Source organism: Diorhabda carinulata, chromosome 7, assembly GCF_026250575.1.
Source record: "Diorhabda carinulata isolate Delta chromosome 7, icDioCari1.1, whole genome shotgun sequence".
Classification (NCBI taxonomy): domain Eukaryota; kingdom Metazoa; phylum Arthropoda; class Insecta; order Coleoptera; family Chrysomelidae; genus Diorhabda; species Diorhabda carinulata.
The window spans coordinates 9,874,180-9,897,676 of NC_079466.1; the positions used below are offsets into that span (position 1 = coordinate 9,874,180).

Genomic DNA, 23,497 nt, shown 5'->3' on the forward strand with positions numbered 1-23,497 from the left:
AATATTTTAATATGTGCACTTAACTTGAAAAATTGAAAACATTTGTTCTAAAGGTGATGCAAAAAAAGTGCACGGAGTGTTACATGATAATAAATATCTCAGAAAGGTAGGACAATTATCAAGGCAAAAATAAAACGAGTGATTACATTTTGTGCAATGTGGGGACTAATAAGCAATGTGTGTAAAGTTTACAGAGTTGATTTTAGTTCTAAGCACACAATTATTAAGGCTGTAATTCATCTTCTGTTGTTTTCTCATACCATTTTTAATAGATCACCTCATTTTTGATAGTCCTCTTTTTTATTTTAGATCAGGGAATTGAATCATTTTCGCCTGCACTCGAACTTTTAATGTCATGTTTGCATCTGAAAAATAATTTACCCTCTGTTTTTTTAGTAGTGTTTAAAATTGAATTGAAATTTCTGGAATCTTTAGAATATTTATTTTAAAGACACAATTTACGTGATTATCAAAGCAAAATAATTCATATAGTATTTTACTTTATAGATAATCGCATGATAAATGGTTCTGCCGAGAATGTTTTAAACTGTGATGTGAAAACAGAAATAAAAGAAATAAAATTGGAAGAATCAGATAGTAACGATATATCTGAACGTCCATTAGATGAAGTATTCGAAAATTCCAAAATTGTGCCCACCAATAACGTCGGAAATGAACTCCTTGCACTTTTTGAAGAAGTTTCAGATAGACCAAGTACTAATAACCTATTTAAAGCTCCCTTAATCACAAATGATAGCGATGAAAATGTAAATGTTGATAGCATATTGCAAAAGCTACAAGATGATGACTCTGAACTAAGTGATTATATTTCTGACTGGTAATAATACGTTATTTTTTTATTCTATCTCTACTAGTCACCTACAGTGTCTGTCTATATTTGTAATCCAAAGATTGAGAAAATTTTGTTTGTATTAGCACTCTCCCATCCATTCAGTTATGCAGGGGAAAATCGATATTGATAGCCAACTTATTTATAAGTAACTACATTAGAAGTTCAAAGTACACTATACACATTTTAATTTCATCTCTTAGTATGAACATATTATTATATTTTTCATTAGCATATTAAACCCTTGCTTCAATTTTATGTTGTAAATCATTGCTTCATATTTTGAATAAATAAACTCAATTAAATATTTTTACACTTGAAAGACGGTATCATTTTGCAATAAATATTTGTTTTCTAGCTCTCTACACTCAAGCGATATCCATTCTAATAACCAGGTGAAAAATTTGGTCATTGATGTCGAGTCGGATAATCCCGAAAAAACTTTGGTTGGTGATAATGATGCCAAAAAAGATCCGAAGAATTACTATAACCTCGTAGATTGTTACGTTTCTTTAGAGAGAATACTAATTTCTAAAAATATGGCATATAAAGTATCTAAAGTGCTTGATGATGATATAGATTGGTAAGTTCTACGATAATTGTTATTATTGAAATAATAGTCTTCAACTGATTTAAATTTATAAAATTTGCAATAAAAGAATTGGTTGTAATTTTTTTCCTTGAACTTCTTCAATATATCAATTTTTGCAACATTGGCATATATTATCAATCACAAATATTTCGTTTTTACCATTTTATTTGTTGTAATAACCTATAAATATATTTAAACAGTCTCAAAATGTGAGTGATAGTTTAATTGTTTTCTTCTGGAATCTTTGAAATAAGCTTTATGTATATACTTTGGTAAAAATAAGGGAAATGGATTTTTTTTAATTACGTTGTTTAACATTGAAGGACATTTCTAGTTTCTAATTATACCTAAAAATTCAATAAATATTTGAAGTATGAAAAATTCCTCTCTTTTTCGATTCCACAAAGTGATTGTAATTAATTGAATAAAAAAAATTAATCCAATTACACCATTATCCAAATTTAATAACTGACAGTTGATTATTTAAGGTTGTGTGATTTGAAAAATGTATTGGTTAAGATAAAATCGGCAAGCTCATCAACTTTCACTAAACCACATAACAATAGAAGAAGAAGAAGAAGAAGAAAAGAAAGAAGATCAAGTTTTGATTCAAGTGGGTCTTTATCCGATTTTACTGACGAGGAAAATGAGGAAATGAGGTAATTAGTTGAAAAATCGGCCTTTTATTTCTATTCAATAGTTTAAAGTATTAATAATCAGAAAAATAATCAACCGCTAATTAATGTAAGACTGTCCTAGTAAAACATGTTGTTTATGCTGCAGTCAGAAAATCCAGTCAGTAGTTTTATTTTACTTTGAAAAGAAATTTTGGAATAAGTGAAAACTCAATTTGTACATTTTTATGGTTATTTTTTGTTTCAATTTGATGTAACTAAGCCAGGAATTGACCATAATTTTCAATGAATATTTAAATTTTATGTTAAAAATGATTTAGTATAATGCAATAAAAAATTCAGAAGAATTGTAATTCAATATTCGTCGAGGCATTAATTGAAATATTATATATATGGTTTTTTGATTTTGGACCAAAATAATTAGATAATTATGTACATTTGGCCGGATATTATGTACATTTATTCAGCTTTTTTATTGAAAATTTTATACATAATTCTTTTCTCTGTTCGTAGTGTAATTTTGAATATTAATTTGGTGTTATATAACATTCTGTTTTGTTGATTTCAATAATTTAACGTCACAAAAATAAATATTATCATTTTTTTCCATTCGGTATTAAATTGAACTTTTTTTACAATATAAATTTAATATTCGTTTTATATTTATCAAACCTCATATCCATGAACAAATTACCATCCTACCTTCTATCTTGATAATAGCTTCAAACTGGAAACCAAAAAGAATTTAATTAATTTTTTATTGACAATTTCATACATCTCTCAACTTTTCGTAGTGTATTTTGAATATCAATTTGGTATCATAAACTTTTCTGTTTTGCAGATTTCAATAATTTAACATCACAAAAATAAATATATTTTTTTCCATTCGGTAATAAAGTGAAATTTTTTATGATAGAAATTCAATATTTGTTTTATTTTTCCAATTTGGTTTAGTAGCATCTACATATTGGAAAATAAGTTTACTATAATAGTTTCCTCAAATTGTTACATTACTAATGGTGATGTAACATTTAATATGGATACCTTCATATCAACCGTTGAAGTGCTGATGTTTTATTCTTAAAGTTTTGATTTGTTCCATAACTGGTATAAATTTATATATGTGTGTTTTCCGGGACGAGAATTTGAATACTTGAAACAATTGATAAAAGAGGTATGTGAGGTTTATATTGTTCGATAGTTGACTCTTGGTAAAAATATTAAGCGTATATAGAATCAATGCGATTATTTTGACCTTTCGACCTGTTGTGGTATCTAGGTCTATCAATTAAAATTTCGTTTGAAGCTATAGAATATTGACGAATTTATATATTAATCAATAGATCACCTACATCATGAATATCAAAATGAAATCAAAATAGAATTCTGTTTTGAAAATTTTCCTAACAAGTGCGGAAAGTGATATTTTCCCGCACGCGACTGCAGTTGTCCCGAACGACGCGAAGCGGAGTTCGGGCAAGCGGTCAAGTGCGGAAAGACACTTTACGCATTAGTTAGGAACATTATTTTTTCTACGACCGTATATACAACGACCCATTTTTCAAAAATTATTTTATTCCAACAAACATAATAATATACAAAACTTTTAAAAACTACTAATTATTATAAATATTAATATTGAAAACACAATTTGTTGCATTCTGTAGACTAGTAAGAATTGCCGGTCCAGTGGACTTATTTGGTTTAATGTGGTTTAATTTAGAAGATTATACTTATTCGGTCACTTCCAAGAGGTTTTGAACAACTTTGATGTTTTAGTAACAATTACACGCCTGGGTTGTCATAACAACTGATATCAAACCCGGGTGGTTTGATAGTTGTTTTATGACACTTCTTTTTAAAATATTTTCAAAAAATTAAAAATGCTACAAAAAGCTAGAAAAAGTTTAAATTTTATTTGATGGACTATTTCGTAAATATTTATTTACCTGTAGTAACAATAGTTATAACCTCCGAAGTAAAAAACTATCTAATAAGGTCAAAATTTGCATAATTTTACTTTCCCGCACTAGTGCTGGAAAGTGACACTTACCGGCTAAAACGCACGGTCGTTGAAAAAATTAGTTTTTTTATTTCCCAAAAATATATAGCAGCCATTTATCAAATTAATCGTAGTTGTATTGAATTTTATACAATGGAACTAGAAATTTGACTTGGATTATTTAGGTCTTTTTTATCATAACCGTTTATATGTATGTGAATCATTTCTAAAAATTCTCTTTTCAGTGTATTTGATTCCGCTCCAAGAATTTTTGAATTTTTATAATTGAATGTATGTTTTTTTGATATTAAAATATGCATATTTTTGAGTATCATGCATTATATTTATAAATAGTTTTTCTTGACAGAAGCAGATCCAGTAGTCCCAATCTTAATAATGAACAGAAAGAAAGATTGGATGAAATTTTAGCTGCTGCAATTTGCAATGATTTAAAAGATGGATCCGATTACTCATCAAACACAGATTCTAGTGATAACTGTCGCAGTAAAGAATCAGGCAAAAATATTACAGATAAAAAGATTAAAACTAATGAGGTAATTTATAATTTATTTGTCTTGTGTCTGTATTACACTCAAAAGATGTCCACCACACACCACTATTTGTTGTATATATATATAATATATATATATATATATATATATATATATATATATATATATATATATATATATATATATATATTATATAATTAGTTTTTTTTGATAGTTTTTAAAAGAAAGATAAATTTTGACGTTTCGATAAAGATTTAAAGAAAAGTCTGATATGTATAATATACGAGGATATATTGAAAAATTCTTAGCCTACTATAGAACCAAACAAAATTTCAATGTCAAAATATTTTATTACCATATTCTCCTCTTATTTGGAGGATACATTTATTATAGCAAACCTGCAACGTCTCTAGACCTTTAAAAAAATGTTTCTTCTTACTTTGCAAACCAGACCTCCACAGCTTTTATTACCTCCTCATAGGAAGAAAATTTACGACTTTAAACTCTTTTTTTCAGTTGAGGAAAGAGAAGATAGTCGGACGGAGCCAAATCTGGTGAATAAGGGGGAGTGTTCTAGTAATTCAAACCCTAAATCACGAATTTTTTGCATGACAACATGAGATTTGTATGCAGGAGCGTTGTCCTGCCAAAACAGATGGTATAAAATATTCAGTGCTTCAGATATCCGTTTTAGCTCAATTCGACGGTCTGATAAAATCATGTCATGAACTGCATCGATATTTTCGGGGATTGACTCAGAAACTGGCCTTCCCGATCTGTCATCATCTTCAATAGAAAATTTACCTCTTTTGAAGCTTGTAGTTCAGTTTTTCACAATCGCATACGAAGGACATTGATTACCAAGGGTATTAAGCATATCTTCGTAAATCTGCTTACCTCTTAACCTTTTAAATGCAGTTACTTGATGATGGCTCGATACTCCAATTTTTCGATTTTCACAAATTCGGTGGACATCTTTTTCCTTTTAATTTATTGCGTAACTCTGGATTACTTTTTTGACGTCAAACATTACACTTATTTTTCGTTGCTATGGTAACACCGCAATATCCTCATATATATGTAAAAGTTCTTGATGTTAGGTTCATATATATATATATATATATATATATATATATATATATATATATATATATATATATATATGTAGCAGTTATCAATTAAATTATTTGTAGTTTTATTAGAATTTATAAAATAGAGTTATAAATTTTACTTAAATTAAATTATATATATAAATACTTAAATTATAAATTATTATTTATAGCTATTTCGTTCTTTTAAACCATTTCTAACAATATTTAAACTTAATAGTTACTTATTTTGTTTAGAAACTTTTAAGTAAAGAAGAACTGGAGAAGAAAGCTTGGAGAAATGATCCTCTTCTGAAAAGAAAGTTTTCTCTCTTAGAATCGAGCAGTGATGAAAAAATTAAGAGAAAAAAGAAAGGGAACAGGTATGATATGATATGATACTTTATATATATACATTTTTCCTGATAAATAGTTTTGATTGAAGGTCTTTTATAATGTAGTGGCTTTTTTGACTCTTGACATTGGGAACACCGTGGACACTAACCCTGCAGGTTTTGAGTCAATTCAGTTGGCTCAAAACCAGTAGTGATAATCTTCCTTATTCTCGGTAGACTTTCAAGGAGTAGGCAGATTGAAACATTGAAATCAACCAAAAGGAGTGATTCGATGTGGGGAGAAGGCATATTGAGATCATTAATTACCTCATATCTATGAACGAATTACCACCCTACCTTCTCTCTTGATTATGGCTTCAAACTGAAAACCAAGTCAAGAAATTTTACATTTTCAATACATTACAATTTTTTTCATTTTGACCACACAAAGCTTTTCAACTTTCAATGCGCTTAGCTTTTCTGTTTCAAAATAAGTTTTTTTTATAGTTTTTAAAAGAAAGATAAATTTTGACGTTTTGACTTTTCTTAAGTTTTTATCAAAATATGATATTGATACTGATAATTTGCTTATTTATCTATTGATCTATAGATCACCTTCATCATGAAATAAGGATAAAATAAACTTAGAACTTTGTTCCAATAAGAAAAATTAATTTTGATATTCATGATGAAGGTGATCAATCGTCAAAATTTGTCTTTCTTTTAAACACTAATTTTGAAACAGAAGAGACCTAAAATCAAGAACATTTAGATGCATTAATATATCAAAAGGCGCAGTCTTGGCGAACTCCCTTTTGAATTTCGATTTCGTCTGTCTTCATGTCCTCAACACGCACTACTGCCGTTTGATTATAATAGATATTTTTGATTAATCGTTTATTGTTTGGATCTAAGTTAATAGTTGTTAAATTCTCTATAAGTTTATATAATGGACTTTATCAAAGGCATTATGAAACAGACATATACATTTTGGTTGTATTCTCTGCACTATACTAGTAGTATTGTGATAGCGAATTATTTTCAAGAGTACTTTTAGTGTGTAGCTCATCAAACTGATCATCCGATATTCGTCACAGGGCTTGGGTTGTTCTTTTTAGGCAATGAAATGAATACTAATTTAAGCCAGTCTTCTGGAATTTCTCCTGTTTTATAGATTTTGTTGAACAATTTTGCAAGATGGCTCAGGTTCCTATCATCTAAAGCATTCTATGTTGTCAGCTCCGGCTGCTTTTCTGGTTTTCTAGTATTCATGGCATGCTCCACTTCGGACTTGAGAATAAGAATAAGAATTTCACGACAGCTCTCTTCCATCTATCTCTTACGCGGTGTTCTACTTGTTTCTTCTTTCATCTTCCATGGTTTTTTCACAATATGCTCTTTTTTGCCTGCAATTTCTTTCGCGGCAGTCAGAATCGTAAATTTAAATTTATTCCAGGCAATGTCGATATTCGCCGCTGCTGCTTCGTAAAAATCATTTGCAATTGAGTCCTCAAATTTTGCTTGATATTACTGTTCTTTGAGGTTTTCTATGTCTAATATTTTTGGTTTTGTTACTCGTTGTAGCCTTCTTAGTTTTACTTTTACATTGGCTACTCGCAGCCAATGTAGTTCATGGTCGGTGTCGGCGTCTATACTTGGGTATGTCTTAGCGCTTTAATGCTATTCCTAAACCGCCTATTGATACAAATGAAATCAATTTGGTTCCTCATGATCTTGTCTTCATTATTTCGTGGTGAAGGCCAGTGTATTAGCCTCTCACCTATGTCATTTCTATCGCACAGTCCGAAGTCACCAGAGACATTCTCAACCCGGCCTTTATCAACCTTGCCGTTGAAATCTCCCATAATAATAATATGAAGTTAGTGTTTCTCCAATTTCTTGGTTAGCGCATCTAAGTCTGCGTAGAATCTCTCCATAATTTCCTCATCGCTGTCGGCTATAGGAGCATATACCTGTAAAGAGTTGGAAGGAGGAACCGCACTATGCCTAAACCTACTAGCTTTCCATGCGTATACTGGTTGTGATTACACAGCGGCATTTTATCAGAAATGTAAAGTTCGACCATTAAAACATATTTGCGCCATTACTAGATGAAGCTAATTTTTCCATAAATGATAAAATGCAGGTCGTTCGGGAGTTTGCCGATATATGTATGGTATAAAAAATTGCACTAGTATTCTGCAAAAAAGGTAATGAGTACTTGTTACGTGTTACGAATAATTTATGTCAATTCTATGTGGCTTCATGCGACTGGTCAAAATTGCTCAATATTACGCCCTCAAAACTGTAGTTGGCTCCTAGACGATCATTTTAAACCAATTGGATTTGTTGGGAACGAAACACCCTTAAAAATTGATGACATCACACAAATCTTGGATAATCGAAGTGAAAAAGAATTAATAGAATCTGATGTTCATTATTCAGCTTCCTATGATTCCTATTCCGATTATAAAGATTACATTGAATATTTGAATTTAATTTTATTATATATTTTATATGCTTTGTAATAAACGTTTTAATAACATAAATGTATCAAATTTTATTTTCTTCTATGAATTTTTTTATTATACTAAAATTTTAAAGGTAACACTTATTCTTTCCCGCGCTACGGCATTTAAATAATGGATAAATTATTCTTTATTTAATGTTAAATAAAAACTATAGATTTTTATAATTTTTGAATTTCATACTTGTTTTAAAATGAAAAAAAAAATTATTTAATTTTTTTACTTATTAATATATCAGAGAAAGAGAGAAATGCTTTATTGTCAAACAATTGTTACAATTTGTAGACAAAAGCTGGTAAAAACTAAAAAAACTCTACTTTCTCTCTCAAATAGCTAAAATTCTAAAATTTTATAGCTTGGCAATAATATTTGATGTACGATTTTTTGCATGTAAGCCTATACGATTGATTTTGTAATTAAAATATCTTACCTATGATATCAATAACTTATCTGTTCACATATACTTACATGTGCATACACAGAAATAAGTAGGCAAGTTGAGATGAAACTCATTCAGTTATTAATAGAATGATGGTGATGAAAAAAACTTAAGTAAAATTAATTGAATTAAGAATTGCCACATTATCATAGGCATATTTGTTTATATATTATATTTGATAAAAAATATGTCTCATCGAGTTATCAGATCGGTGAAGGTCGATCTCCCACGGCTTCCTCTATTAATAGAATTCTGTGTAAAAATGTAACTGTTCACTACTTTTTAATTTTTAACCTTTATTCATTCTATTTCATACTGGATATCTATATTTTTTTATGATACAAGGCCATTTTGGCTAGAAATTAATTGGTTAATTATTTCAAAACGGACGTTAAACAAATAAATTCCCATTTTCTCTAGTACATCCTTAAGTTTTGTTTCATTTACTAGTGAAATAATATTAGTTTCAAATATTTGTTATAGTTAAATTCAGTATTTCATCAAATAACTTATTATTATTTTGATTATGATGAAATACCAGTTCCTTTGATTCACAATTGGAAATGGAAATCATACAGTTACCATCTGCTAGAAAGTGTAGATACAAAATAGAAGTAATTGGATTGTGGGCCACAGATTATGTTGTTTTTCTGCAAGATGTATGCAGTAAAGTAATTATTTTTACCTTTGCAAACTCAGACTATGTCATAGAATTATCTAAGATGTTGAACATATCTGTTTTGTTTTTGTCTGGTCAGCCTATTTGTCTTTTCTCTCTTATCCCGTCTTTATGTAATCTTTATGAATAATATTCAAGAAAATTTTTAAAATTACATTTGGTTTGAGCTATCAAATTTTTAATTATGCAGGTACGAAGATGATACAGAATTTAATATCAACTCGGATGAAATAGAATCTGACAGTGATAATCAAAAGCTACTTGCCAAGAACAAATCCAAACTAGAAGATAATGAAATTAGTCCTATAAAGAAGAATATACCAATTTCGGATAGTTCGGATTCTGACAGCGATGTTCAATAGTAAGAAAAATCCATTATTTTATATTTATTTTTTTAAATGAGCCAACTTGGTAAATTATTGTTCAATTATAAATTATTCTTAACCACCCATTTCTTCTTTGGTAACTAATTTTAATGATATCAAAGAAAGTTTACCCTTGTTTACCAATTAATGTAATTGACACATTGTCACCATCTACAATAAAAACTGAAGTAGTCAGTACCCACTTCTTTATTTGTCTCTTGCCTTGATAGCTATTATCTCGTGTTGTCTATATACATTGAAAGAGATAGTATTAAAAACTACTACTGGAATTTTTCGTGGACCGTTAATAAAACTACGCCTTTGTATTTCATGATTATTATTACCCATTTCCTGTTTATCCCTCTTATATTCTTTATTTTATTCAGTTTAGTTTTTTCTAACATTCACAGCTTGGTGGAAGAGAAATAAATAGCTGTATTTATTTGTTGTTTTAGTATATCTCCAATCAGACCACGCAGGGATCATGATGATGAGAATGGATCTAAGCATTCACAAAAAGGTAGAAGAAACATCAGATCGATTGTTAGTGACAAATGTTTGGCTCAAGAAACTCAACAAGCTAAAAAAGAAGAATCAGAAAGAATTGAGAGATTGAAAGATAGATCTAAAGTATTGGAATGTTTATCTCAAACACTTAGTAGCCAAGAGAACGAGGTATATCATAATCAATATAAAGGCAATAATACAAAAAAACTAATCTTTTTTTGTAAAAATAGAATGTAATATTATTTTTTTAGGAAGAAAAACCTCTAGTACTGGACATTAATGAAAAGACTGGCGAAATTTTAATACAAGTCCACCCAACGATAACAAAGAAATTAAAGCCTCATCAACGAAAAGGAATTCAGTTTATGTGGAATTCTTGTTATGAAAGTATTGAACATATTAAGTCACATCCTGGATCTGGATGCATTCTAGCTCATTGTATGGGACTTGGAAAAACGTTACAGGTAAACAATTTCTTTTGTATAAATATAACCATCCAAGTAATTATTTTCCGATCTTTCCATTACCATGCCACTTTGCCAGTATGCATAATATAGCACCATATTTTAATATACTTGTACTTTTTGCTGCCATATTAAAGTCTATCTCAAATCTTAATAGTCCAGGGGAAGTGGCACATGAGTACCAAAGTCTATTCCACATGGATTTGCTTATGAAATCCTCTTTAAATTGCCCCACTGATGATATAAATGTTCGTTGCCATGAGGCAACCTCGTGCCATATTATTTGAGGCGAAATTATAATTTTTTTATATTCTTTATAGAAATACAATTAAAAAAAGCCTATGACTTTTCCCATCAAATGAATATTTTTGGAAGTTCGAAAAATCTCAAATTTGGGTATTTTTTATTGATAAAAAATATATGAAAGAAGGATACAATATAATTTTTTTTCTATATCAATATCCTTATACCTGTCTCTCAGACTTAATATCCTAACACATGGGCAGTATATAACTTTACTTAAATTTATATGACTCGTTTCAATTCATATATGTATGGAACCATTTATCAAATTAATTTAATTTTATTTAAGGTTCTTAGTTTAGTTCATACTCTATTTTCTTATGAAGAAACGAATACCAAGCATGTTTTAATAGTGTGCCCTTTATCAACCGTTAGTAATTGGAAAAAAGAACTAGGCTTTGCGTTGGAAGACTTTAAAAATAAGAAGGAAATAAGTCTTTTCACACTTCCGTAAGTAATCAAAAAAGCAATATAATTATCCAGTGTAGGAGTAAAAATATTTTGCTCCAAAAATAATAGGACAGAGATTGCAAAGATTTAATTATTATTTAGTAAGAATTATTTATTATTGCTATTTATTTATACCTCGTCATTGTTTTCTAATTACCGCGACTTATTTGTTTGCAAATGAGTCATCTACTTTTCTGGCAATTTGTTCTTTTAATAAAATTTAATTTAATTTCCCAGTCAATTTTTTTTCTTTCTTCTAACTTTATTTTTTTTATATTAGTTTGTTTTCGACACCAGCCTTCTTGTATAACCAGCTAAATAGTATGCCTTCATTTTGCCAATTTTTGAACCTGAATATTTTCTTTTTTTCAGGAAAATCTGTATCAGAGTTTGAACCCAACACATGATATTTCACTCCATATTAATAGTATGGATAATAATAATTTTCTTTTTGTCTTTACATTCTTTCTAAATCTTGATAAATTTATTCAGGTGGATCGACAACGAGAACAGAGACTTAATCTCCCCGAAGCCATTTCAAAGAATAGCATTCACCAATGCTTTGGCACTGTATGAGGAACATATATGCAAGGAGACAGACACTATACATCAAAGTGCATTACAAACCTAATCTGAACGATAATCTTTGGTGGATGTATGTTCAGACACTGAACCTATTTATATACAACAATGACGATCATATATGAAATATGGTACACAATAGATTAATAGGTCAAAGTGTTGGCGAAGTCGATTCAAGTCCTTTTCGCACAAGCACATCATTTGGTAGACAACGCACCTCACTTCAACGAAAGACGAACGGTTTTGCAAATATTTTCGACGTGATTATACTAATTTGACCTTGTTATATAAGAGTATAATAGATTAAGTTTGATGGTAGTTACTCCAGTTCTTTTCCTTCTATTGTTGAGAACATTCTCGAAAGGTGGCATTCTTGTATATAATATCATTAACAGAAATTCTTCAATCATAAGATGAGTGCTTTGAAATAATATTTACAAAAATCAAAAAATTAATTCTATTCTATTAAATGAAAAGAAGTGTTCAGTCTGGAATTAATTTAAATTCCACTTGAAACTTATTTCCCCGCACTGGTAGATAGCATAAATCTGTATTGATTTAACTTTTTAATTATAAGATTTTTTTTTCATTCTATTTTAGGCACAAAAAAAATATTGAAATGAAATATGAGATTGTAAAAAAATGGTACTTTAAAACCAAGAAATCGATATTGGTACTTGGTTATGAAGGGTTTGAAACATTAACCAATGAATGTAAATTGGATAAAAAAGCAGATGAAAATTTGAAGAGCAGAATTTTGGAAGCCCTTGTTGACCCAGGTATGGTATTGAGAACGTAGATACAGATAACAAGTTCATAAAACTGATAAATTTTTCTTCACATCTAAGCTCAGATGATTCTTATATAATATGATATTGAATTCCCGTCTTTAAAATAGATTTTGATAAAAATCTACAAAAAGGAATTCGAAACAGAATCTAAAAGACAATGTAAGGGTTTATTTTAATTTGAATCGCATTTCTGATTTCATTTTTTCAAGCGACTACTAGTTACATCCAAAAAAAGGTTCTTTTGGATTGAGGTCAGGTTACCTTTTCTTGGATTTCGATTTCCCACTCAGGAAATGAAATGTACGTTGGTGGTTCCAGTATAAATGATCACAATATTGGTCTGACTCGCGAAATTAAAGCCACCCCATTGAGCAAACCTTTCATTTGCTCTTTTGAATAACTGAACTCATCTTAAAATATATTTAACCACTTATGGTGTTATCGCTTCTTCGCCGGTCTGTGCGAAAAGTTGCTGATCCTATTCCCAATTTTATTTCCATAATTCTGATATAGACTTTGAATCATGTTTGCATCAAAAGGACATTTTTCTCATAGTCACTTCTTTCTAAAACCATCCATTTTATCATTGCCGGTTTTATTTCGCCATTTTCGCAAACTTTTCCTTTTCTCATTCCATCTATCGCGTATGTAACTAACTTTCTTCTTGATTATTTCTTCTATCTTCTTTACTTCTTCTTTTCCTATTTTATATTTTTGTGTAGTACTATCTTCAACGTCTGGTTATATTTGTCTTCAATTTTTTAATACTATTTGCTTTCCTTTACACCTTTTTATTCTCATTCAAAATCTTTTGTTGCCTATTTTTGAGTAACATTTATTTTTTCTCCAAATTTCTTTTTTGTCTCTCCTATTTCCTTCTTTTGCATCATTCCTTTTTTGTGATATTCTTCATTACTCGTTTATTTTAGTTTGTATCTCTTTTCATATGCTATTTTCTTTTCCTTAAACACCATTATTCCACACATCTGTCCATTTGATGTGCGTATTATATGTTGTTTAGCCATACATCTACCATCTTAACGCAATCTTTCTCTAAAACGGTCCTACGAGAATGTATTGATATTTAGTTAGCCTAGACCAGTTCCATGCATAAACAAAATATTGCGTTACTAAAGCAACGAACAAAAATTATTTGTAGTGTCACTGTAAACTTTGTCGTCAAAAAAGTAAACCAGAGTTTCGTTAAATTAAAAGAAAAAAGATGTCCACCAAAATTGTGAATTTCGAAAAATTAAATTATTGAGCCATCATCAAGTACCTGTATTTAAAAGGGTTAAGAGGTAAGCAGATTTACGAAGATATGCTTAATACCCTTGGTGATCAATGTCCTCCGTATGCGACCGTTAAAAATTGGACTGCAAGCTTCAAAAGAGGTAAATTTTTCATTGAAGATGATGACCGATCGGGAGGCCAGTTTCTGTGTCAGTCCCCGAAAATATCGATACAGTTCATGACATGATTTTATCAGACCGTCGAATTGGGCCAAAACGGATATCTCAAGCACTGAATATTTCATACGAATGCGTTCATCATATAGTTTCACGTCAATTTGCACATGAGAAAACGTTGCAAAATGGATCCTCAAATGTTTGAATGTTGACCAAAAGCGTGCAAGGGTAGAAACATCACGTTCGATCTGTGCTCGATTTGAAAACGATGTAGACTTCTTAATGGAGACACTCTGGTTCTCCAAGACCTAAGAAGCTTCGTGTCCAAAATTGCTTGTTTTTTGGATTGTCATGGAGAAATCATGATTAATTTTTTGGATAAGGGTAGAACAATAACTGGAGATTACTATTCGACATTACTGACCATTCTACGGGAAAAATTAAAGAGAAAAGACGCGGAAAGCTATCCAAAGGTATTTTGTTTTTGCAGGACAATGCCCCTGCACAAAAATCTATCATCTCTTTAAAAGGTCGTAAATTTTCTTCCAACGAGGAGGTAATAAAAGCTGTGGAGGTCTGGTTTGCAGAGCAAGAAGAAACATTTTTTTTAAAGGTCTAGAGACATCGCAGGCTCTCTGTATTAAATGTATTCAATTAAGAGGAGAATATGTTGAGTAATAAAATATTTTGACATTGAAATTTTGTTTGGTTCTATAGTAGGCTAAGAATTTTTCTATATATCCTCGTATTTCTCTTTTAGCGTTCTATTGTCTATCGTTCTTTACTTTTGATAATTCCAAATTCCAGGAATTATGGAAACCTTCGACGGTATAACAAAAAATATAATTCGATGCATTGTTCATACTGTTTTTTTAATGAAACACCAACTTTGATTAAAATTTTAGTAGATAGTAGATATAAAAAAATGCTCAGATTTACCACAAATTCATCGTTCATCATTACATAAAGTTATGAAAGAAATAAATTTCAAATAAGCTACATATGGCACAAGAAAATAATAATATTGTACTTAGGCTGCCACCATATCATTGTGAATTGAATTCTATGGAATTGATTTGGGCTCAAGTAAAAAATGAAGTGGCCACCAAAATACTACTTTTAAACTAAAAGATGTAAAGGATCTTCTAATGCAAGCCTAGGATTGTGGAGGATCTTTACTGATAATCTGTTCTTTCTCTAGTGATAACAGTGAAGCAGATTCTCAGTGAATAATTGTGCATATCTTTATATAAATTTATTTGTGTTTTTTGAGCTGAAAATAATAGACAATTTAATTAATAGTTGTGGTATATTGTAAAATGTTTATTTGTTACAAATAATGTAATAAAAAATTATGTAAATATTTCCATGATTTTTATAGCTAATCTGATTTCTAAGTACAAAAATGACTATTTAGGTTAAGAGGTATAAGAAATATACCCTTCTTCGTATAATGTGGAAAGTTTTATATGTTCTGGTACCTAATATTGCTATGAAATATTCCTTATTATTGTCCTGTATTTCTTCAATTGTTTCTATGTTCTTTTCGGGTATCATATTTATTTTCCAGATGCGTATTATTGGTAATGGCTGGTTTTGCTTAGCATGTTCTCTCTCCTAACTCCTCTGTATTTTCTATTGTTCTCTACTCTTACTAGGTACTACATAATTTACCTTTCCTCATCTTAAAATCGTTGCTCATCTCTATTATAATTGTTTTCATTTTCCCATTATGCTCTGTCAGTTTTTAGGTTTCTTTCCTTAATTATATTATTTTCTTGTAATATATTTATCTTATCGTGTTTTCTTTGTCGGCGAATTCCCTCTTTTATGAATGTTTTTTTAATAATAACAAATATTCTGTTGATATTACTGATGATAGGTTTAGAAATATAGCACATTTTGTACCTCCAAGTGTTTTCTAAACAAAAATATCAAATATTTTAGTATATTTTTCATTTGGTTTGTTTTTGACATTTCGTATGTGAATAATTACGTTTCCAATAAAATAAACAAGAGAAATTGGGGGACCCTCAGTTAATTTCTGTTAACAAAGCAATATTTTCCAGGACCCTCTTTAGTAGTTTGTGATGAAGGTCATTTAATAAAAAATAAAACTGCTATAAGGACCATGGCGTTAAATAATATAAAAACAAAAAGAAGAATTGTATTAACAGGAACTCCACTACAAAACAATTTGATTGAGTGTAAGTATTTATACTTAATTATTGTTAAGTTTACTAAACAAGTTTTTTACTAGATTAAGAAAATTCAGACTTGTTAAGAATAATGTTGCACCGTATGTATTCAAAATGAGCATTCCTTACCATTAATACAAACATAATAATGTAGATTATGAATGGAGGAATAAATCAACTTACATATTTGCATTTGGCGCCGTATTGCTACGATTGCTAGTAAAATTAGTGTCTATCTTGATACTCTGCAATGCTTTTATTAAAACATACAGTAGTTTGATTCAAGAGATTATTTTTATTTTGAGTTGAAATATACGCATATATTTTTTAGATTATCATATGGTTCATTTTGTAAAACCTAATCTTTTGGGGACAATCAAAGAGTTCAAAACAAATTTTGTTAATCCCATAACAAACGGTCAATATGAAGATTCAACTGTAGAGGACATTAAACTTATGAGATCAAGAACTCACGTTTTGCATAAAATTTTAACAGAAACTGTCCAGGTAAAAATTAACTTATCTTTTTGTCTATAAAATATAATATGTCGAATAAACTAAAAAAACAATAGTTCTAAATCTTGTATAGTATTTTTAGGGTTTATTTATTCATTATCCTTTCCAGATAATCTGATACTGTCAAATTTATTTTCATTTCCATTTCTATTACATTTGCTACCTTTCCAAATGGGACACCTTCAGTTTATATATTTTCATTACACGTTAGGGCTCATAAACTGAGACGCTCAATAATATTTATGTGATCTCTTTTACTATTCTGGAAATCTTTATATGCTTTCCCCATTACTGGAAGAGACAAATATAATATAATCTATTATTCGTTCTATCAAAAAACTTTATATCAACTTAGGTATTTTTATTTTGTTATATACAATCATCAAAACTTCTAATTCTTTAAACCTAAAGTTTAGCTGATTATTTACTTGGAAAAAAGTTGAAATTGTATTTGAATTGAATTGAATTTTAGATATTGGTAATATCTATCTAATAAGTTTTTAAAAGTGTAACATTACTAAGCGCCCTCATTCCTTCTTGCAACTCGCCAATCGCTTGCTTACATTACCAGCGCCCATCGAGTTTTGCTCGACAAGCTATAGCAGCATCAACACCACGTTGTTTCGTTTTACTCTCCTATCGAGTCGATTTTTTGTTAGGATATCGAATCCTGGATCGAAAAAGGTTCGTTATAAATATTGTATTGTACCAAAATGTACCAACACCACTATTACTGCATCAAATAAAGTAGTTTTAAGTATCCCTAAGGAAGAAAAAAATGGTGTAATGCAATGAAAAAGGACAATAAAAGAAATACTGTTGTATCAAGTATAAGTAATCGGTTTTGTTGTGAAAATCACTTCAAGGTGAATAGTTACTTTCATTTATTAAATAACATATTAAAAACTTACCATACACGGTAGCGGCGTATTATTGTAACAATAATAAGTGTTAATTGGGCTCTGATTTTTTGTTTTTTTGCGTTGGCGTGGCTACTATACGGAATCTAATCAGAATATTGTTAAAGAAAGAAAAAGAAGGGCACCACCATTTTTTAAAAACTAATAATTTTTTAAGTGAAAAATGAATTCCGCCCGATTTTCATGACAAAATCGTCAAAATGCGGTAAGGATATATCCTTTTTTTATAAAACTACATTTTTTATGTGAATTGGTTGACACATTTTGCTAGTTCTCCGGCATTAACTAAATTTTATTAATAAAATCTAGCAATACTATAACATTTAGAAAATAATAGTATTTCCTTATCTCATTTTAATTATTTTGTGATGAGAATCAGACACTTTTTTACTCAAGTCCAAAAAAATCGAAGTCTAATTTGCTCCAAAATAAATGTAATATATTTGTTTAAACTTCAACACTTGATATCTTGAAATTAAGAGGTTCCGTGAACATATCTTCTTGCTTTTGCCCCAAGAATATGTTCTTCTATCGATATGTCTGTTCATCTCACGGACTATAACACTTTATAACACAAAATAGCACTTTAGTCATTAGCATTTTGTCAAATAAGCCGGTCGCTCTCCTACGCAATCGGCGCTGATGACATATAATTTGGAAGGGATCTCGAGCGGTATAAAATATATCCAGACTTCTAAACTTCGTAATTTTGTTAATACCAATCCTATCGACTTGAAATATTACCATTATTCTTGTGAAATTAAGTGGTGTTTATTTTCGTTAAAAAAGAATATACTTTTTTAAAAATTTTCAAGCCTATTGTAAATACACATTTTTGATTCCTATCTTGCGAGTCGCAAGTAATATTTGATTTTAATCTATTTCATATTGACTAGTTTTTGGTTTCAAATCATTATATTAATATTTTATAGAGAGTTGAAGATACGGAGCTTGAAATGTATTTACCCAAGATGTTAGACCATGCAGTTTTCATCCAACTTCATCAAGTACAAGTTAATCTTTACAATCATTATTCTAATTTAGTGCGACATAATGTAGATAAAACCACAGGAAACAGATTTCTTGCCGATTTTCACATGTTTCAGTATCTTTGTACACATCCTCATTTATTAGCATTAATGGAAAAATCCAAAAATAAGAAAGTAAAAGAGCAGGATGTGATATGTGAAGATGATGAGCCGGCGCTAAATGTGGTAAATTGGTGGAAAGACATAATGCCTCAAGATGCCGACTCTAAAATAGAATATGGTCATAAATTAGTAGTTTTAAAATCAATTATAGAGGAGTGCGAAGCCATCGGTGATAAGTTGTGAGTATTTATAAAACAGATTTAAAATGAGCTAAATAGTTATATTATACAAGTGATAAACAATGCCCTTTTAGATATACCGTAGATTTTTTTTATGTCCTATGTTGGCATGTGTACAGTAAATAGTTTGATATCCTCACAATAACAAATGATTAAAACCAATTGTCAAACTTTATTAATTAATATTATTTTTCTAGTAGTTAACTGTAAATAGATGAAAAATCTCATTCATTTATTATCCCAAATATGATTGATGAAATATTTCAATTAATCAATATTTCTATCAACGACAATTTGAATATTGAATTTTGAATTCTGATGAGTTAAAAATTTTTACAAGCTTTAATAATGTCAAAAATCACCGGCAATCTTAATTAATTATTTTCCAGACAATGAATACATAAGTATTCGAAAGCTCGGAAAATATATCTAAGTTAGTCCACTTGGTGTTTCCTTGCCACTTTCCCAATAAAAAACTACTCATAATATAGCTGGCAAAGACTTCTTACAATTCAATTTCTTTAATTTTTTATCTCTTAATCTTTTGATATATTAATGCTTTTAAATGTTCTTGATTTTGGGTCTCTTCTATTTTAAAATAATTTTTTTTGATAATTTTTAAAAGAAGGATAAATTTTGACGTTTCGACTTTTCTTTAAGTTTTTTTTCAAAATATTTTGATCTTCCATTACCAATTGTGCTATAATACTTGAAATGGAAGCTCCCATAGCACAACCATGTGTTTGTATATTTCATTTTCATATTTGAAGTACGTTGTTGTAAGTGTGAGTTCTATAGCTTTTATAATAGGAATATTTGTTCATAAAGAAACCACATCTAACAAAATAAATACATATTCGTTTATTTTTATACTTTTAATTTTTTCTTTGAAACCTATGTGTTTTTGATATAGTATTTGTTTTGATATAACTTTTTTTTTAAAAATATTTTTCAAATAATTATATAATTGGATGAGAGGTGTTTGAATATTTCAATATTAGGTTAGGTTAGGTTATCAATTTCCTTAATATTTTTTTGCATTCATTAAAAAGTGATTCAGTTCTTTCTCCACATGTTTCTTCAAATTTTTGTAAAATGATAGTAGGAATTACTTTATTTATTTTAACTGTTATGTTTTCTAAATCATTCATTAAATCGATATTTATAAATTAAATATTTCGTAATTTTTCAGATTCTGTATGGCTTCAGTTCCATATGTAAGTTCAATATTATTATAGGTAGGCATTATTTCATCCATGCCGGTATAAATTTCTCTAATTTTTTATCTCTTAGATCTTTTGATATATTAATGCTTCTAATTGTTCTTGATTTTTGGTATCTTCTCATTCGAAATTGTTTTTTTTTTCGATAGTTTTTGAAAGATGGATAGGTTGACATTTCCACTTTTCTTTGAGTTTTAGACAATTAAAATTGATAAAACGATAGAATTGAAATTAGTTATATCAAATTAATTGATTAAATTATTTAGTTATGTTTGCTTAAATTTCCTCTATTCATTACTATTATGAGCTAAGTCCTTTGTTTCTTTCCAGTTTATTCCTTGTTCATTCTATATTTCTGTTATACTTTCTCTCACGTTTTTCTTGGTCTACCTCTCTTCCTGTTTTTGCTAATTTTCACTTTCCATAATCTTTTAACTGGTCATTATTCATTCATCCGTTGTAAGTGCCCCACTATTTTAGTTTTCTTTCCTCTATATAATCTAATGTAAGTTGTATATTTAGAATTTTTCTGTCAATACCCAGGATTCATATCCGAATGTTAGAATTGGTCTATATATTGTTTTGAATATTCTTAATTTGGTGTCTCTGGATATTTTTTTTATTTATGAATTTAGTGTTCATGGTGTAATATAGTTTATTGGTATTTTCAATTCTGTTATTTATATCTGCATCTTGTGTCCCATTGCTCCTAGGTATGGGCAGTGTTTACTTGTTCCAGAGCTTTTGTATCGATTCTTATATTTATCTTGATCTCTTCTTATCCAATAACAATATTTTTGTCTTGTTCTTGTTTATTTTCTGCTGAGTTCCACTACTCAATATTTTCTTGTAACTTCGCTGATGTCATTTATTTGTAGTCTAAGAGGCCACGTAGAATTTCTTCGTTTCTTGTTTTGCTTTTTCTGTCATCTGTTTTATTGTAAAAACATGATCTTGGGTGCTCCTTCCTATTCGAAATCCACTTTGAGGTGTGTCTTCTACTGTTAATCTTATTCTTTTCTCTAATATTTTTGCCATCATTTTCGTCGCTGTACTAATAAGTATTATTGATCGGTAATTATTGCAGTCTTGTATCACCTTTTTTAAATATTGGTACTATCAATCCCTTCTGCGAGTCTGCCGGAAATGTCTCATCTTCTATAGCTTTATTGAAAATGTGTAACAGTGTGTTTTTTTCCTTTTTGAGTCATTTTTTTATCATTCTAAAGTTACTTTGTCGTGTCCTGGTGCTTTTCCATTCTTCAGTTCTGTGATTGCATGTTCTATTTCTTCTTTACCAATTTTTATTTCTGTTTCTTTCTTTATGTCAATTTGTACTATTTCTTATATTATTTGTTCTTGGTAATATTCTTTCCACCTTTGTATGATTCCTTCTTCCTTTTAATATTTTTAACAAAATATGTGTCCTGTTGGTTTTCTGTTCTCATATTTGTTAATGTTTTGTAGAAGAGTTTTTGATTTGCTTTGATGTTTTAATAAATTTTTTGGTTTTTCTTTTCTTCTTTGTATATGTTCTTCTATTCACTTTGATATATAACTTTTCCATGCTATTTTCTTTTTATTTACTTGATTTTTTATTTCCCTCGACTACTACAATGTATCATATTATGTTTCGCATATTTCTTGTGCAGCATTTAATATAATATTTTTAAAGTTATTCCATGATTCTTCTACATTTACATTCACTATTTACTCGGAAATCACTTTATTATTTATCTCTTCTTGTATTTTTCTTTTTTTTTTGTTGATTTACAAGTGTAGTTTCTTCTCACATTTATTATCCCAAATATGATTGATGTACTTTTAAAATATGCAAAAAATTTTCCTTATTTCAATTTACAGATTAGTATTCTCTCAAAAGATAGCAGAACTTGATTTGATAGAGCATTTTCTAAAAACAATTGGTACCAAAGAATGTCAGATATGGAAGAAGAAGGTAGATTATGACCGTATAGATGGCACTGTCTCTCCTGAGTATCGTACAAATATATGTGATAATTTCAACAATGAAAAAAATGTTCAGTGCAGGTGGGTCATATCATTTTTCCAACTGTTAACTTTTTTTATCCAACTTTCAAGATGTACTATCAATATTTGCAGTTCAGTAAAATGTATCAAATATTTTTCTGCATTTATGTGCATAAACAAGTATAAATAATGTTATATAAATAGGTTAGCTGATATTCTTTTACCTAGAACTTGGCTTTTTTCTATATGATTATACAAGATTATACTGTGATTACTATTATGGACTTCTGCACTCCAATTCGTTTCTACTTGTAATAATCCACAAAACTGTATTCTACCATTTTTTTGGCCACTTTTTCCTTCACTTTTTTCACCTTTTTCAATCATCAGATAATATATTTTTTTTCTGGATCAATAAATCATATTTTTAGAAATTATATATTTTTTACGATTTCGTACAATCTGTTACTAACAATTATAGCCGGATTGTACATTGTATACGATTAGATAATCGTTTTGTCCGAAATCATCACATTCTTATAATCCCCCTGGAAAAACTTCTTCATACCGGCAGCACCCCCATTGGCCATCCACCAGTCCGCCCGATTCAGTGTCATTGTGCCCTTATTTACTTTTTGCATAACCCCTGTAGATACTACCGTCATTACTTGCAAACCATCTAGACACTTCTTCTATTTCTTGTAAACCCTCTGGAAACTTCATGTAAGTAACCTTCCGACGGCCATCCGACTGTTCAGCCGATGATTCATTGATCTAGAACATACGTATA

At 29.3% G+C, this 23,497-nt stretch overlaps 1 protein-coding gene across 1 annotated transcript in view; it reads left to right on the forward strand.

Moving 5' to 3' along the window:
• The window catches only part of LOC130896547 (transcriptional regulator ATRX-like), an 87,232-nt gene that overhangs the window by 35,547 nt on the left and 28,188 nt on the right, over nt 1-23,497 (forward strand). Inside the window, exons 8-21 of the mRNA XM_057804727.1 lie at nt 508-838; nt 1,209-1,433; nt 1,931-2,101; nt 4,447-4,633; nt 5,938-6,062; nt 9,851-10,021; nt 10,481-10,700; nt 10,784-10,996; nt 11,589-11,749; nt 12,932-13,110; nt 16,601-16,738; nt 17,061-17,236; nt 19,098-19,495; nt 22,582-22,767. Of these exons, the coding sequence (XP_057660710.1) occupies nt 508-838; nt 1,209-1,433; nt 1,931-2,101; nt 4,447-4,633; nt 5,938-6,062; nt 9,851-10,021; nt 10,481-10,700; nt 10,784-10,996; nt 11,589-11,749; nt 12,932-13,110; nt 16,601-16,738; nt 17,061-17,236; nt 19,098-19,495; nt 22,582-22,767 (2,881 nt within the window). The remainder of the gene's footprint in view (nt 1-507; nt 839-1,208; nt 1,434-1,930; nt 2,102-4,446; nt 4,634-5,937; nt 6,063-9,850; nt 10,022-10,480; nt 10,701-10,783; nt 10,997-11,588; nt 11,750-12,931; nt 13,111-16,600; nt 16,739-17,060; nt 17,237-19,097; nt 19,496-22,581; nt 22,768-23,497) is intronic.